Raw genomic sequence first — 17,286 nt, forward strand, 5'->3', positions numbered from 1 at the left:
CCAACTTGCTCTCCTCAGAGAAACATCTCTCCATCTGAAAGAATGGCTCCAACTTACACGACTGACTACTCCAAACTTTCCAACAAGGAGAAACATAAAGTAAGTATTTTTGACCGCTTAAAATCAGTTGTTTTTCTTTTATTCTGCCATGAATTTTAATCAAATGACGCAAAGAACTAAGCAAATGTCTCTTTCCTCAACAGTTGAGAAAACCTGCAGTGGAAAAGATGCGCAGAGATCGCATCAACAGCTGCATCGAGCAGCTCAAATCCATGCTGGAGAAGGAGTTCCAGCAGCAGGACCCCAACACCAAACTGGAGAAAGCCGATATCCTGGAGATGACGGTGGTCTTCCTGAAACAGCAGCTGCAGAGCAAGACTTCAGCTCCGCAGAAAGCCCACTTTGACGGCTATTCCCAGTGTTGGAGGGAGACCATGCGCTTCCTATCGGTCGGCTCCAAGGCGGACGCTGTACGTCAACATCTGAACCACTGCCAAGAAGCCCAGAGATCAGCTAAAGACCTCATTCACTCGTCTCCAGCTTCCCATCAGCCCACCAAGGTGAAGCAGGAGCCATGTGCCCACAGACCGCTCTGGAGACCCTGGTAGAGACTCCAAGATCAAAGACTTTCACGTGAAAACTAGATGGTGGTTTTACCATCTCTTATGTTGTAGGAGATAAACATTTCCATATTTCTATGTTCATTGCAAACATACGTTCAATCGCTTCATATTGAAAGTTTTGATTGTTTTATTCTTAATAAGATTTTCTTTGCAAATTATTGCTATTGTTAGCATGGCATTTACCTTGAGTCTGTCTAAAGGCTTTCTTTCCCCAGTTCTAGTGTTGTTTGGCTTGCAAACAGTGATGTTGCTCAGAATCTGAGCTCTTTGTAAGGTCCTGATGGACGTTCATTTGATACAGCCTTTTGTGAAGGCTACAGAAAAACAATATTTGTTCTTGTGATGGCACTCCGGTGCATTGAAACATTGTAGACACTGTGTGTCTAACATTGCATTTAATAAAAGCAGTTCATTACTAAAAATCCTTTGAATTCATTCATGTGTGTATGTATTGTCCTAAATAAATGACCCACATAAACATTCACCATGTTATGCTAAAAACAGTGTACAGTTCTGTTCAGAGCAAATTGTAATAGAAATATTTGAATTAGATATATTTATAGTATTGCACACAGCTAAATAATCATGTAGAATGACCATTAGTCTCACATCTGAATGGTTTCTATCACTTCAATATCTGTAGGTAAGTTTGCAAATACCTGAACATGTTTAATATGCAAATCATTGCATATCATTATTCAGGGTGAGTTCACTAAAACTATAAAAACATATTTGTTTCTTGAAATAAGGAATAATGTTAACTCAAATAAAATATTAACTTTTTTATATATAAATATAAACTTATTAACATTTTATTTTAGCTAACCCATCTCTCATTTTCATTTAAGTTTAACTTGATGTACTAAAAGTAGTAAAACTAAATAATAAAAAAAACGTTAAAGAAAACATTATGACAAAAACTAAAAATACTTAAACTTTAACTAAATTAAATGATTAAATGATACAATTAAAATGAAAACTGATTCTAAATATATATATATATATATATATATATTAAAAAATGCATTTGCATAGTCGCATTGAGGTATGGTATGGTAAGATTAAATATTAAATAATTGAGTACAAATTAGTTTCATATTCGGTAACAATATTTTGAGTTGCTGACCTCCAACCTCAGAAACACATGTTGAGTTTAAAAGAGTTAAACTTTTTTAATTATGCAAGACTGATGCATTTCTTTATTTAACATTGTTTTAATGTAACATTTTTGTGGCATTCAAATATTGTAGGGCAGCCCACCCACCGCAGGTTGCTTTTCTCCTAACATGATTTTATCACCTATAAACACTATATGCTGGAGTTCGGACTGATGACACACAGACGTGCTCCATTTACAATCCTTTGTCCTCATGGGTCTGAAGCGTCTGATGCTTTCCCACACTCAAGGGCCAATCACAAGGCTGTCTGAAACACTTGATAACATCAGCAGCTTGGACCTGAAGAGGACAAGAGGAGGAGGAGGGCGATCCTGAAAGGGGATCTATCAGACACTGTGTGTGTGTGTGTGTGTGTGTGTGTGTGTGTGTGTGTGTGTGTGTGTGTGTGTGTGTGTGTGTGTGTGTGTGTGTGTGTGTGTGTGTGTGTGTGTGTGTGTGTGTGTGTGTGTGTGTGTGTGTGTGTGTGTGTGTGTTCACTAGAGGTGTGCCGTCTCCTGATTACACTGCCTGACACCCAAACCAAAGGATTCCCGCTCCTGTAAACTTAACGGAGGCACATGGCCATCCTGACATCTACTGTATTTGCATAAAGTGCGTCTCACCTTCAGTGTATGCGGTGAGAAAAGTGTGTCAGCACTTTAAACACTTCTAGCCGAATCCTCAAATCTCAGCAAATAATTCTGTTCTGAACTTCGCTTTATTTAACTAAAGTATAAAAATGCATGTAATTGCATGCATACTAAAGTATGATTGCATGTAAGTGTAAAAAATTATCAAATGACATAAGTAAATCCCATCAACAGTTCATAATAATAGTATTTGATACAATTTATTTGTATAACATTTTATTTAAAAAAAAAAATAACTATACTTGCATTTAATTTACACCTAAAAGATTTTATTTAAATTAAATACTTTAGCTGGAATGTTAAATGTATTAGCTATAACCTGTCATTGTTATATATTTTGTTGTATTTTTTCAAATCATTTTTTAAATGTTTTTTAGTTTCTTTTTCACGTTTGTCTTCTTTTTAGTATGTTAATTGTTCTGAAGCCATATTTCCACCTTGTAGAAAATAAAGTTTCTGAAGTATAAAGAACTTTAAAACTTGCATGACCTGTAACAATACATCACTTCAAGTTTGCAACAAGTAGATTCAAACAACAAGTGAATGGCTGTTTCCCAGGGGGCTCAGCGTTGAATTAGGGGCAATAGAAGGGAAGGGTCAGGATTCACACCACCATACCTAATGGATGATTTAGTACGGCACACTTCCTTAATGTCAGATCTGAAACGGGAGCCAGAGTCCACGGGTGTGGGAAATCCTGGGAGAAGCCGGCCCCACACATGATCACACACCCCACACACACACCAGCTGTCTGATGAAACCAGAGCTGACAGCACACAGTGCCTATTATCAAGGGTTTCGGAGTACAAACACCAACATTAAGCCCCTGCGTTCTTTCTCACACACTGAACTCTATAATCATGCTCCTGGTACACACTCAACTAATACACGGCACTGATTACATATAATAAAAAAATGCTTATAAAAAGGACAGATTTTAAAGTTGACATCATTAAGGCATGGGTATTTGATATCATCCTGATCATCAAATATAGATATTTCTAAAGTTATATTGGCGAACGTGATTTCAACAAGTGCAACATGAACATTTCAATCACCCAATCAGATTTGAGAGACAAGTTTACAGTTTTTGTCAAGTTTAGGCTTACAAACAGGATTAGGTGCTTCTACATCAGTGTTATTCATCTATTTCCCTCTGATTTTAGGGGTAACTTATGAGTAGGGTTAAGTTTAGGGGTAGGACTAAATTTATCTGACTTGGCAAAATCCTGGTGAGCCATTCCTGACGCATGGTTTTACACTCATTTAATAGTCAAAGTAAGGGATTGTTATTGTAAGGGTCATTTTTGGAAAATACACCCAGATAGATTGCTCCACACTCCAACTCTGAAAGAGTTTGTCAAGTGTAAATGGACTCCCATTAGCTGAAAACGAGACCACTTGACAACCAACGCGAGTGGTTAGTTAAAAAAACATTGTTTAAATTTCAAAAGTCTGTTAATCAGACAATGCAGAATAAAGTATTTGTTTTGATTAATCAATTAGAGGAAAGCAGGATAGTTTATATTCAAATAGTGTTTATTTTATTTGACCGTATGTTAGCACAATTAACATACGTCACCATATATTAGAAATAAGTGAAAAATCACATCCTTCATAAGAAGAAACAATAACATTTGCATTTACAAGCAGTGATAAAACATATCAAACATTGCAAATAATTACTTTGTCATCGACTCCACAGGAGTTAAACCTCGACTCTTCATCGTGAAGATTATTTATATACTTATATTACTGTCCATCCATGAGGAAAACTATAGAGGCATGTTATAATAAACCTCCGATCAGAATACAATCATCTGTAGAAGATCAGATTTTCACATTGTGAAACCCATTTCCTTCCACAAACTTCAAAGCGAAGTGACATTCTTTCAAAAGAAAATGAACATAGAAAAGGAGTTATCTCCTACAACATAAGTGATGGTAAAACCACCATCTAGTTTTCACGTGAAAGTCTTTGATCTTGGAGTCTCTACCAGGGTCTCCAGAGCGGTCTGTGGGCACATGGCTCCTGCTTCACCTTGGTGGGCTGATGGGAAGCTGGAGACGAGTGAATGAGGTCTTTAGCTGATCTCTGGGCTTCTTGGCAGTGGTTCAGATGTTGACGTACAGCGTCCGCCTTGGAGCCGACCGATAGGAAGCTCATGGTCTCCCTCCAACACTGGGAATAGCCGTCAAAGTGGGCTTTCTGCGGAGCTGAAGTCTTGCTCTGCAGCTGCTGTTTCAGGAAGACCACCGTCATCTCCAGGATATCGGCTTTCTCCAGTTTGGTGTTGGGGTCCTGCTGCTGGAACTCCTTCTCCAGCATGGATTTGAGCTGCTCGATGCAGCTGTTGATGCGATCTCTGCGCATCTTTTCCACTGCAGGTTTTCTCAACTGTTGAGGAAAGAGACATTTGCTTAGTTCTTTGCGTCATTTGATTAAAACTCATGGCAGAATAAAAGAAAAAATTGATTTTTAAGTGGGTCAAAAATACTTACTTTATGTTTCTCCTTGTTGGAAAGTTTGGAGTAGTCAGTCGTGTAAGTTGGAGCCATTCTTTCAGATGGAGAGATGTTTCTCTGAGGAGAGCAAGTTGGTTGTGTTGGGAATGAGGGTTGTGCTCCTCTATTTATAGGAGCTCATTAGCATTACAAAGCCATGAGTCCCAGTCAGGATTAGCTTTCCCACACTCTGAGGCCAGTGGGTGAGGCGTCCTCAACAAATCAAATCAAACATTGGCTGTACAAATCTCACAGGACTTACAATTTACCTTATCTGGTTTCAATTAATCAATAGGTCAATCACTCTTTCAATAATTAAATTGAGAGTTTCATGCTCTAAATATGTGATTAAACTACATCTTTATTTTTTTTAATCTAAACTTGATGCAAACATTATTTTAACTAACAAAATCCAGTGCTGGGAATATATAATTTTACTTTAAAATTGTAATACTTCATGTATAATCTTCATTTTATGTTTTTACTGAAACTAAGATGTTGCTACAAAAAATTAAGTAATATTCTGATATTATATCAAGAAATATTCTTACATTATCCCCCAAGTCACTGTACATTATTCATTAATAATAATACTAATAGTGTCTGTTAATATCTGTACTGATGTGGTATTTAATCAGAATATTTCACTGATTTCTATCACATTCTCTTTAAGTCAAATTAAAGCATGGCATTTTTCACAAAACTTTTTCACCTCCGATAAAATGAAAGGGAAACATTTAATTTAACCCACGCACGTGCAGATTACATTTGTTAAAATCACATCCGAATCAGCATTTCTTTGGAGACGCTCTGTAATAAACCTGAGGCTGGGAAAGTCCGTTTTAATTGGAGCAATAACACCTCAGCACTGATCAAAGACTCTGTCTGAAGCGTGTCTGTCTGAATCACGCCGAGTTGTTGGTCTTCTTGTCAACACTACTGGACTTCTGAGCAAGTATCAGGCACACTTTTAGTGGCCCGTGACAGTGTTTTCCCACAGCGGGAGAGGAAGGAAACTCGCGTGCTATAAAACCACCGTCACGTCACACCGTTGGATTTTAAAGCTCGCGGCTCCTGCTCCTCTCTGATTGGCTGGCAGTGTGGGAAAGCACGCGGTATGAATACAGCAAACCGCTGCACTTCATGGTTAGGCTATGACGAGGAGATGATTTTACACAATTTTCTATTTTAAATCTTTGTATTATGACACCAGGCAGTCAAAATCAAGGTCGTGTGAGCATATTATGTCATGAGAACCACAAAGTAATCACGTCAAATCTCTATCTCTACCTTTCGCTTGAAATTTACTGTCAAACTTACCGTTTTTCATCTTACGTCAACGCAGTTTCGAAAGATCCTTGTTGAGCAGATGCGGAGAGACAGAATCCCCCGCAGTATCGCACATCTGAGAAAGTTATTTCACGAAAATACACAGATGTCCGAGAGTCAGTTCGTTAGACTCGACAAAGCCGATATTCTGGAGATGACCGTTGACTTTTTAAAAACAACGCGCCAATTCCAACTACTGTCACCACACCTGAAGCCTGATGAGAGAGAAGCGATCAAACGATTGTACGTGCTGCAAAGGACCAATCAGATGCAATTAATGGCCTCCACCAGAGTGGATTGCTGCACTAATCACCAAAACGACCATGGAAAAACAATTAATTTAGAGTTTTATCAGATGTTGACTGCTTTGACAAATTATTTGTTTATAGGCATATTTACTTCATTTTAAGATTTGCTGCTTTTTAATGCACCATTTGCATGCTATTTTGGATTTAATCTAGTTGTCTATTTTTGTCAAGCATAGAAAATCCTATCAATCGATGCCTTTTGTAAAAGCTGTTTTTGTTATTTAATCAACTTATTTGATCACTTATTAAACATTCCTTGCATTTAAAATATTGTGCTCATAAGTTTCAAACCCAGTGAAAAGCAAAAAGTGATTGAAGAGCAATTTAATTTATTACATCTCTAATGATAAAGCAGATGTTTTGCATATTGTAGGCTTACATGCAATGTCAAATACACAGGTATATTGATACAATACAAGTGAGTCGTTGAAAACTTCATAAAGTTTTCATCAAAACAAGCCTTTATGAAAGGAATGGGTTCATTAAACAAACTTGTTCCAAAAAGGAACTGTTTACAACATAAATTGGCAAGATTTGTCCAAACATGCTCAAAAAATGAGAAATAACTATACTCAAAAGACTCATTATGAGGTTTTAAAATAATTAAATCTAGCTTCAATGTGAAGCACAAATTGAGATTACTTAAAACAAGTAATATAACCCATCAAAATTCATGGGAAATATCATTCTTTCTATAAACAGAAATATTTTTAAACTGATTCATGTTAAAATCAAACAAAGTTGGAAGCATTCAAACAGCTGAATAAATAGCTTGCACATTATGCATCCAAAGGCATTACATCTAATGCAAAGTATAAAGTGAAGCAAAGTCTTCACTGTATCATAACATACTTTATGATACATTTTTTTTTTCCAAAAAGAAATTGCATAAACACTTTCTCAAAAAGAGAAGATAGAAGAGTCTAGTGTAGACGTTCAGTATGAGCTGCTGGTCGCTGTAAGATCTCCCAAGGCCTCCAGGTGGCGCTCTTGTTGGCCTTCATCTCTTTGCTGAAGGTGTTCTGGTCTGAGCGGCTCAGCCGAGGCTCCACACTTTCCCTCCTGTTCTGATCACATGATGTCTGCGGCTTCTGGAAGAGCTTCAGTCTTCTCTGGCTCTGTGTCTTCATCTCATCTCTGGATCTCACGGACACACCTGGAGAAGCCTTGATTGACAGCATGTGAACTGGAATTGTGAGCGTCATCTCCAGGATTTGTGTTTTCTCCAACTGGGAATCAGGAGCTCTGGAGCCAGAAGACACTTGAGCTGCTGATGAGACCATCTCTGCGCATCTTCTCCACTATTGGCTTTCTCAGCTGCAGATGGAGACAGAAAAGCATCAGGAACGTGTCTTGGAATAAGCAGTGATTGAGAAGAGTCGTGAAAGCTGCTGATGTAATGTTGCTGTGAGGAGGATCATGTGATGTACCTTGTTGTTGAGAGGGAGATGCTCCTTTGAGATGATTGTAGGTGTCATGTCTGGATCTCTGTGCAGAGCGAGTCTGATTCACACCGGCTGCAGATCCTCTATTTATACTCACAAATCTCCATATGAATGTGTGAGGCTTGAGCTTGTTGGAGTTTCTCACAGTTTGGAGCCAATGGAAGAGCTCAGACAGACAATGAGGGATGTGGGCCGCCACATGCTCAATGATCCTCTATCAGGGGCTTGAAGCCGTGAATCTGGGAAAGTCCTGACCCAGTGTTCACATTAATGGCACTTTATGAACACACACCCTTCATAACCAAACACGTGGAGAGATTTCATTTTCTCTAATGTTAGAACAACAAAAGCACATCAGTGTTATCAACCATAAACATGATTTTTATATATATATATATATATACTTCAGTTTGATTATTCATAATCAAATTAGTGAATAAAATCAGTGCATGCTGCTGTAGTTCAGAATCAGCTGAAATGCTGTAATGATATGCAGTATTTTAGGTCAGTGTAACAAGATATTCTAGTGAAGCAGGTGTTCTATGAATTCTGTGTTGTACCTGTTCTCAGGATTGTTTCACACACACACACAAACACACACACACACACACACACACACACACACACACACACACACACACACACAGCTGGCTCATGGCATAATGTGGACCCCGATCACACGCCCCAACGCTCCCGGAGCTGGTGGGAGCCGCAGAGACACACGGCTTCCCACACTTCTGTATTCATCACATTAAACCCCTCACACAATAGAAGTGTGTCTGTTCCCACAGGGCTCGACTAACTAGGCTTCTGGGGCGAAGCTTAATGGACGCTATTACATTTTTGTTTTGATTATACACTAAATGTTTTGTGAGCTTTCAGTAATGCATTTTTATAAATTTTAATATTTTTTGGACCATTCAAATGCACTATTTTTAAATAGCTCAATTAATGTATTTTTCTTAAGTGCAAGTGAATATTGATTCATAGAATACTTTGACAAAATATTTGATACGATAATCTCATTAAAGGGGCTATATGTTTTTTTCTGAAATTTAAACTCGCGACTGACACCTGTGGCCAAAAAATGGAACTGCTCTTCCTTTCTGCTCGCTCTCGTACGTGCACACTTCACAAGTCATCCGCTGCAAAGAAGTCAACATTATGTTTACAGAGGTAAGAACAGTCAAATACATATATTTTGTTTGAGAAACTAAGTTTGTTTGCTTACTAGCGGTGGTGGCAGAGTGATCTGAAACGTTTAACATGAACGCGCTTGACGTCACATCCGCAGACAGCGCGCGAAAAATCCGACCCGACAGAAAATAGGAAAAATAGGATACAGGCTTATAGGTGCACTCACTGTGAGCTGACAAGGTGTCAGTATGCTCATCAGGAGATATTTGAGTCATACATGGTCAAATAAAAAGGCTATTGTTACGTTTATTTTGGGGAAACAGTTGCATATAGCCCCTTTAAATCCATTGCATGTTTGTGATACAGCATAGAAAATATATTCAACAAATCCTCATTGCTACATAATTGTTTATGAATGTGTTTTAGTGATGTATATTTTTCCATGTGAAATGCCTTCAGAAGCTGTACTTTTACTTTTATTTTTTAAATATCTACGTAAAAATAAAACTGTTTCTATATTATTACATCAGCATGGATTAAAAATGAAAATTCTTGTTTTTGTCAAAACATTTCACACCCAACTATAAATTTAGTTTGTGACTGAACACATACAGTAAATATTTTCCACAAATCTCCATTGCTAATCTGAGTGTGAGAACATTAAAATCCCGAGTCCTCATGCCCTCGATGATTCCCCCCCGGCTGACTCTCCAGATGGCACTAGAGAAAGAAAAAAAACACCTGTCCACTAAAGAGCTCAATTAAAAGACCTTGGACCAATGCAAATTATGGCAAGCCTATTGTTCCAGTTTTCCCTGCTCTCTGATTGGCTGGATGCAGATATGCTTCGGTATAAAAGTGGGCTAGATCGAGGGGCTTGTGTGGCATTTGGTTTTGCGACTGAAAAAGAGCTTCTCTCAAACTCAAACATGCCGGCCTACATGGACATCACCCCTCAAGACAACGCTCACTATGCCAGGTACAGAATTACTTACAATAGTGTAATTTTACTGCTCGATTCATTTGATCTCATTGATATATGCTCACAAACAATGACACTAAAGATGTTCTCTTTTGAATTCCAGGTGCAAACTGTACAGCTTGGAGAGGAAATGCTTCAGCAAAGTGGAGAAACTGAAATCTTCTTTCGAAGACCACCTCCATCACGGTATTCCTGCATCCGACATTTTGGAGAAGACCGTGTCCTTCTTCAGCTCGAAAAAGGCCTTAATCTTCCCGAGCGGCTACTCCAGGTGTTCTCGAGAGATCCTGCGTCTGTCTCCCGCTCCAGATCAAGATCTGACGCCATTGTTCTGAAGTGAACGTCCATCACAGACTGACCTGCTAATGTAAAGGGTCAACAAGCCAAGCACTTGATGTGATCTGATCTTACGTGTTAGCACATCTACCTCGGAGGAAAATAGCACTTGTTTGCTTGTTCTCTCTGGACTTTTCCCCCCGTAAAGTACTTTGCAGACTTTGTAAAGGCAAGAATATCATCTGAAGCTGTGCATTGCATTGGTTGTGATGCACATTAGCTCGTGGGAAGCACCAGGCGGAGGATGCGTTGTGTGCATGTAGATATAAGTGTATTTTTCTCTTGAAGAGAAATGTACTGAATGTGTTTAGAATCGTTTGTCATGCTCTCTTTTGGAGGACATGCACAAAAAAAGAACTTTATTTCATTTTTAAAGATACAGTGTATCATTTGATTACATTTGTGATGATTGTTTTTAAATCAGTTGTGTAATGCTCTCAAATGTTTCTATAAAATAAATGATTTTGATTGCATTAATGTCATCCTGTGGTTTTTATGCTTAACCTGACAGATGTTTATTTAAATCGGGGCAGATAGAAAAAAAACACATACCCACTAAAAAGCTTCTAAAACTGTAAATCCATAAACCTTTTTTTGCTGAATCCAAATGTACAAGTGTCTGCAAATGTTAGGGTATTAGTGTGTCTGTGTTACCTGTAATTATTAATGTCAAAGGTTTACCAAACGACTGATTTACCTATTGATTGCATGTACATGGGTAGGAGACAGACAACATGCCTATGTCCAGCACTGAGACAAATTAGCATTTAAAAGTATTTAAGGCGTGTAGGAAAAGGGTGGAAAGGGTCACAGAATTCAAAAGATGCAAATACTAAGCCATACAGTTTATTTATATTAATGCCTATATAATTAACTAACAATGAGCAATTAATTTGTTACTGTATTAATTAATCTTTGTTAATGTTAGTTAATAAAAAACAGTCATTCACTGTTTGTTCATGTTAGTTCACAGTGCATTAACTAATGTTAACAAACACAACTTTTGATTTTAATAATGTACAGTATTAGTGAATGTTAAAATTAACATACGATTAATAAATGCTGTATTGTTCATTAGTTCATGTTAACTAAAGTAATTCACTTATTTTAACTAATGAAACCTTATATTGTAAATTGTTGCCAATTATTTTCATTGTTAATTTGTCTTCTAGTTTTATACCTAGAAATTATTATAACATGTAATGTTTCATTACATTTTATAATAATTTATCATTTTATCATTATTCTTCCATCCAACATACACAGTACTCAAGAACTCACATATACCTGACATAAACTTTTTTTTTTTTTAAGGTGAGTTTGTGGCAAGTCAAACTGTTTTATGGTTGAAAGGGACGACTAACTGATGATTAGCCGAGTGAAACTCCCTAAGGACATGACGGACAGGTGAACGCCGATAAAGAGGACACACTTCTATTGTTCCGTAAGGATCATTCAGAGCTGAGTGTGGGAAAACCCCATGGCTGCTGCTCTCAGTGCGTTGTATAAACACAATGAGCTGCTGAATGGTTTCATGTACACATGCAGAAGCCTATTAGGTTTAATCTGCAAAGCAGAAAAAATAGCTTCTCAAATGTAAGGTTGGACACATCTGGTCAAGGCAGTCAAGCTATATAAATGCAGTGCAGACAAATATGAAAGTCATGCAATGCTCTGAATTTTTGCAATATTGCATCAATACTTTTTTATTTAGTTCTCCAATATTTTACCAGTTTATTGAACTGATAGTCTTTTTTGCACCATCATCATCATCATCCAGTCGGGCCGTTTCCCTCCAGATGGTTGGTGACGTCAGGAAGAACAGAGTCTTCAGCGGCACTAATGCTTCATTCAGGACTCTGGATGCTTTTGTTCTCCATTGATGTGAAGACAGAGAGTCAGTGTGGGAACCTCACATGAGATCTACTCACACTGACCAGCACACACACACACATCTGCTTCATCATCAGGCTGTGACGTCACTGCAGCAATCATAATCCTGAAGATCATATACATTAAAATATGATTCATGAATTAGAAAATGTTAAGCATTTAGAGATGTGAGAAGACATTTAAAGAACTTAATTTTGCACACAAATGCATCAGTAAATCCAGTCGTAGTAATTTGCAACATCCATATATAATGCTGTAGTAGATTGCTCAATTAAAACAAGAAAACTGCTTAAATAATTAAAATAACACTCTCCCCTCCACCTGCTCCCCTGAGACACGAGCTTCGAGCTCTTGATAGAGGATCATTGAGCATGTGGCGGCCCACATCCCTCATTGTCTGTCTGAGCTCTTCCATTGGCTCCAAACTGTGAGAAACTCCAACAAGCTCAAGCCTCACACATTCATATGGAGATTTGTGAGTATAAATAGAGGATCTGCAGCCGGTGTGAATCAGACTCGCTCTGCACAGAGATCCAGACATGACACCTACAATCATCTCAAAGGAGCATCTCCCTCTCAACAACAAGGTACATCACATGATCCTCCTCACAGCAACATTACATCAGCAGCTTTCACGACTCTTCTCAATCACTGCTTATTCCAAGACACGTTCCTGATGCTTTTCTGTCTCCATCTGCAGCTGAGAAAGCCAATAGTGGAGAAGATGCGCAGAGATGGTCTCATCAGCAGCTCAAGTGTCTTCTGGCTCCAGAGCTCCTGATTCCCAGCTGGAGAAAGCACAAATCCTGGAGATGATGGTGTTTTCCCGAGAAACCAGTGGCAACATCTACAGAAACACTTCCTCCATCCATCAGCCTCAGCGAAGGCTTTGACTGATCCTGTAGCGCCCTCTGAAGGAACACAAATGTGGAAGCCAAGTTTACATTAGACACCAAGGATGTGGACCACATTTTGGTCCTTTCTGATGTGCAAAGATTGTTATTCTGAGTCAGATTTTAGCATTCACATCTTTGTTAGATGTCATTAGCAATATTATTTCCGTCACTGGAAACGTATTGTGTATTGCTGAATACATTAATATACACCTTCTATGAAGGCCAATTACATTTTCACTATGCTATGGTAAATCTTTGCTTCATGTGAAGTACAAATAGTGGTTTTGAATATTTTATCAGTATGATAAACGCTCTGTTGTCCTCATAGGACATTTGATCATATAATCCCACATAAATATGTTTTTTTTCTGCTATTAAAATGCTATGAACTCACTTGTGTTGAGTGTGACACCTGTGGATGTATGTCCTGATGTATTTTCCTGTACAGGAATATCTTAATTGTTGAGTATCTTGACATTTAATCACTAACAGTTTCTGTTATGCGTTAGTATGACCCCCTCATGTGGAGGAATGTTAATAATGATTTGTGGTAAATCATTTGTCACATGACTTTTGTAAAGTTTATTAATATGTATGCGTTTAATGTGTTTTGGAGATCTCTTCATGCAAATGCTGTGATATGTTATCACCTATTTATTTGCATTAATGATGACATTGTGACATCACAAAATAAATAAATAAAAAGTCAAATGTACTTTCTGCTGTGGCATTCTGGTTTGTCATGGAATTCAGTTGTCTTCTTTAGAGTGGATATTAATGAAAAAGAAAACATATATAGCCTCAGCTTTTATTACATTGATTTCTCTTTTAATGTTGATATATCTTAATCAATAATTCTTACAGAAGCTAAATGATAAACATCATCTAAAAGTACGTTTGGCACAAAAAATCACCTCTTCATGGAATAATTGTCCATGTACAGCATGAATTGAAAATCTTAAACCTTTAGTTTTAATTACATTTCCGGATTATGCTCTCTTGCACAGATTTTTTTGTAAATATTCTCATCAAGCTTCTAAAATGTACAAAAGGTCAGGATAGATGCTGTAATTATTTAAATTTTAAATTAGATCCCTCTGGGAAATTATGCAAATTAAGTCCTGAACATTTGAACATAGCAAACTACTTAAAGTGACATATATATTTAGCTTGCTCAAATTTTAATAATAATAAATCACTTTTTGAAAGGAAACTGTAAACAACCTGATGTTTTAATTTCACATATTTATTCCAGGTAAATATCTATTATTTTATCTTCAAAATATATTAAAGGACAGAAAGGTATATGTCAACTGGCAATTTACGGCGATTTGCACGTGTATCAGATTCCAACCTGTAATTGATTCATATTTCCTGCGTTAGGGACCAACTAACGGCCAGTTTGTTAAGACAGTGAACGTTTGGAGACGTGTGTGCTGTGGGTTTCCATAGGGCACACGTCTATTGTTGTGTAATTGAATTGAGTGAATGAAGAGAGCGTGAGAGAGAGAACTCACTCAAAGACCCTCAGGGACAATAGAACTCAACTAAGAGACCAGGGGTCAGAGGTCAGCATGAATAGATTGGACTATAACTTTACACTATATAATCTATCTATATACTAATATTATACATTTTTAAAATGAAAAGGACTAAATCAAATGCTTTATTTTAAGAACTTAATCGTCAGATTCATGTAAAAATGTATGCTTATTATAACAAGTATTGAGCCGCAGAGGCGTGAGAAAGCTTGTAGGGAATCTGTCCTGCATTAACACTCATTATCATGTGAATAGACACACTTCTATTGTTGTGTTTGTGTCTCAGTGTGAGAAACTCTGGAGAACAGAGTCACAGTTCTAGTGTCATCAGCATCCTAAACCCAAACACAACCTCAATATCTGACACACACAAGAGAGTCGACACACTTATGGATATTTACACACATGCATGATGCATTTACATGATGTCATTCATGATGTCATCAGCAGTGTGACCAGAATCAGCAATATCACTATTTATTTTCCTTTATGCATCATGAACTTTTACAATGACTAAGCTTTTGCATCTGGTACTTCAGAAACTTTTGTCATCTAATGCAAACATCTCTCACAAACGCAACTGAAATCTTATTTGGTTCTAAAAAAATAAAAAAAAGCAAATAAAAAGTTTTTTTTTTTTTGCATATTCCATAATACATTTAATATGAAGGAAAATTGCATGTTTGCAAGAGAATAATTGTGATCAGAAGTGTGTGATAAGTGACTGACTGGTGTTCCTCCAGATGGTTGGTGACGTCAGGAAGAACAGAGTCTTCAGCGGCACTAATGCTTCATTCAGGACTCTGGATGCTTTTGTGCTCCATTGATGTGAAGACAGAGAGTCAGTGTGGGAACCTCACATGAGATCTACTCACACTGACCAGCACACACACACACACACACACACACACACATCTGGAGGCCTGGAGTCCGAGACAATGGAGACAATGACGTCTGAATTCCACTACACAACTCTAAAGCTTTAGATACAAACGCATTCATCTATACTAAAAACACATTTCTTTAAACTGCAGTTTGTATATAAATATTTAGAGCACTGTTTATTGTCAGTGTAAGTGAAACACACATATGGGCAACTAAAACAAGGTCACCATAAATAAATGAATAAACATATTTTATATATAGCTCCTCCACACGTGTGTACAGTGTTGACGAGCGTGTGTTTCTTCAGTGACATTGATGTGAACATCAGATCTCTACAGGTCAGCACTTTCCCAGATTCTCCCCTGAGACACAGAGACAGAGGATCATTGAGCATGTGGCGGCCCACATCCCTCATTGTCTGTCTGAGCTCTTCCATTGGCTCCAAACTGTGAGAAACTCCAACAAGCTCAAGCCTCACACATTCATATGGAGATTTGTGAGTATAAATAGAGGATCTGCAGCCGGTGTGAATCAGACTCGCTCTGCACAGAGATCTACAGCACAGAGATCCAGACATGACACCTACAATCATCTCAAAGGAGCATCTCCCTCTCAACAACAAGGTACATCACATGATCCTCCTCACAGCAACATTACATCAGCAGCTTTCACGACTCTTCTCAATCACTGCTTATTCCAAGACACGTTCCTGATGCTTTTCTGTCTCCATCTGCAGCTGAGAAAGCCAATAGTGGAGAAGATGCGCAGAGATGGTCTCATCAGCAGCTCAAGTGTCTTCTGGCTCCAGAGTTCCTGATTCCCAGCTGGAGAAAGCAGGAATCCTGGAGATGACGCTCACAGTTCCAGTTCACATGCTGTCAATCAAGGCTTCTCCAGGTGTGTCCGTGAGATCCAGAGATGAGATGAAGACACAGAGCCAGAGAAGACTGAAGCTCTTCCAGAAGCTGCAGACATCATGTGATCAGAACAGGAGGGAAAGTGTGGAGCCTCGGCTGAGCCGCTCAGACCAGAACACCTTCAGCAAAGAGATGAAGGTCAACAAGAGCGCCATCTTGGTAGATCTTGAGCTGAACTCGGACCACATTGGTCATAAATATGCAAACCTGTAAAGCTCTCGTGCTTGTTTTTAATTTTTCTTACAGCATATTGTATGTACCTTTATTTGGGCTTATAATAAGTTTTTTTAATTTCTTTCAAATGTGAAAGATTCTTCTCTAATCTGAACAACATGTTTTGTTTATCTAAGTGTGGCCAAGATTTGGCCAGCGTCCAATATTTGGACATAATATTAACGATTGTTTTCAATCCTATTGAGATTTATTTGAAACCCAACTGGGCTTGTATTTGTGTTTCTAAGGAAATATTATGCAGATTGTATCAGATCTGATATTGTGGAGATGATAAAGATTGTGACTCAAGAGGTTATACTTCATCTGTCTATCTGTACCATGTACTGTGCTTTTATAACTGCCTTTTATAAGGGCGTAAACGTCAAAACCTTTTCACTGTGTAGGTGAAATCAAGTTTCCTTCTGTGAAGGAATTATGAACTGAAAAGGCCATTGAATGTATTTCAATC

At 37.9% G+C, this 17,286-nt stretch overlaps 3 protein-coding genes and 2 pseudogenes across 6 annotated transcripts; 3 read left to right on the plus strand and 2 right to left on the minus strand.

Annotated features, from left to right (window-relative positions):
• Positions 1-1,040, plus strand: LOC308686041 (transcription factor HES-5-like). Its single transcript, XM_081358291.1, has 2 exons — positions 1-99; positions 204-1,040. The coding sequence occupies exons 1-2, from the start codon at positions 43-45 to the stop codon at positions 606-608; spliced, it is 462 nt and encodes a 153-aa protein (XP_081214417.1). The 5' UTR covers positions 1-42; the 3' UTR covers positions 609-1,040.
• Positions 1,041-3,949: 2,909 nt separating this feature from the next.
• Positions 3,950-6,587, minus strand: LOC308685281 (transcription factor HES-5-like). Of its 2 annotated transcripts, none has more exons than XM_081356949.1 (3): positions 6,256-6,587; positions 4,933-5,013; positions 3,950-4,828 (listed from the first exon to the last, which is right to left on the minus strand). In XM_081356949.1, the coding sequence occupies exons 2-3, from the start codon at positions 4,987-4,989 to the stop codon at positions 4,424-4,426; spliced, it is 462 nt and encodes a 153-aa protein (XP_081213075.1). In that variant the 5' UTR covers positions 4,990-5,013; positions 6,256-6,587; the 3' UTR covers positions 3,950-4,423. The 2 variants fall into 2 exon arrangements, with proteins under 2 accessions (XP_081213075.1, XP_081213076.1); XM_081356950.1 differs by having other exon boundaries at positions 4,933-5,059; positions 6,256-6,513.
• A 908-nt stretch (positions 6,588-7,495) lies between these two features.
• On the minus strand, positions 7,496-8,050 carry LOC308685738 (annotated as a pseudogene). The gene is made up of 2 exons: positions 8,003-8,050; positions 7,496-7,889 (listed from the first exon to the last, which is right to left on the minus strand). The product of its transcript is annotated as an uncharacterized misc_RNA (transcript).
• A 1,991-nt stretch (positions 8,051-10,041) lies between these two features.
• LOC308685582 (uncharacterized protein) lies at positions 10,042-10,944 on the plus strand. The gene is made up of 2 exons (XM_081357456.1): positions 10,042-10,133; positions 10,240-10,944. The coding sequence occupies exons 1-2, from the start codon at positions 10,084-10,086 to the stop codon at positions 10,469-10,471; spliced, it is 282 nt and encodes a 93-aa protein (XP_081213582.1). The 5' UTR covers positions 10,042-10,083; the 3' UTR covers positions 10,472-10,944.
• Positions 10,945-12,904: 1,960 nt separating this feature from the next.
• Positions 12,905-16,817, plus strand: LOC308685739 (annotated as a pseudogene). Its single transcript has 4 exons — positions 12,905-12,952; positions 13,066-13,162; positions 15,995-16,310; positions 16,424-16,817. The product of its transcript is annotated as an uncharacterized misc_RNA (transcript).
• Positions 16,818-17,286: the final 469 nt, after the last annotated feature.

This window comes from Scardinius erythrophthalmus (genome assembly GCF_964197995.2).
Source record: "Scardinius erythrophthalmus genome assembly, chromosome: 25".
NCBI lineage: Eukaryota > Metazoa > Chordata > Actinopteri > Cypriniformes > Leuciscidae > Scardinius > Scardinius erythrophthalmus.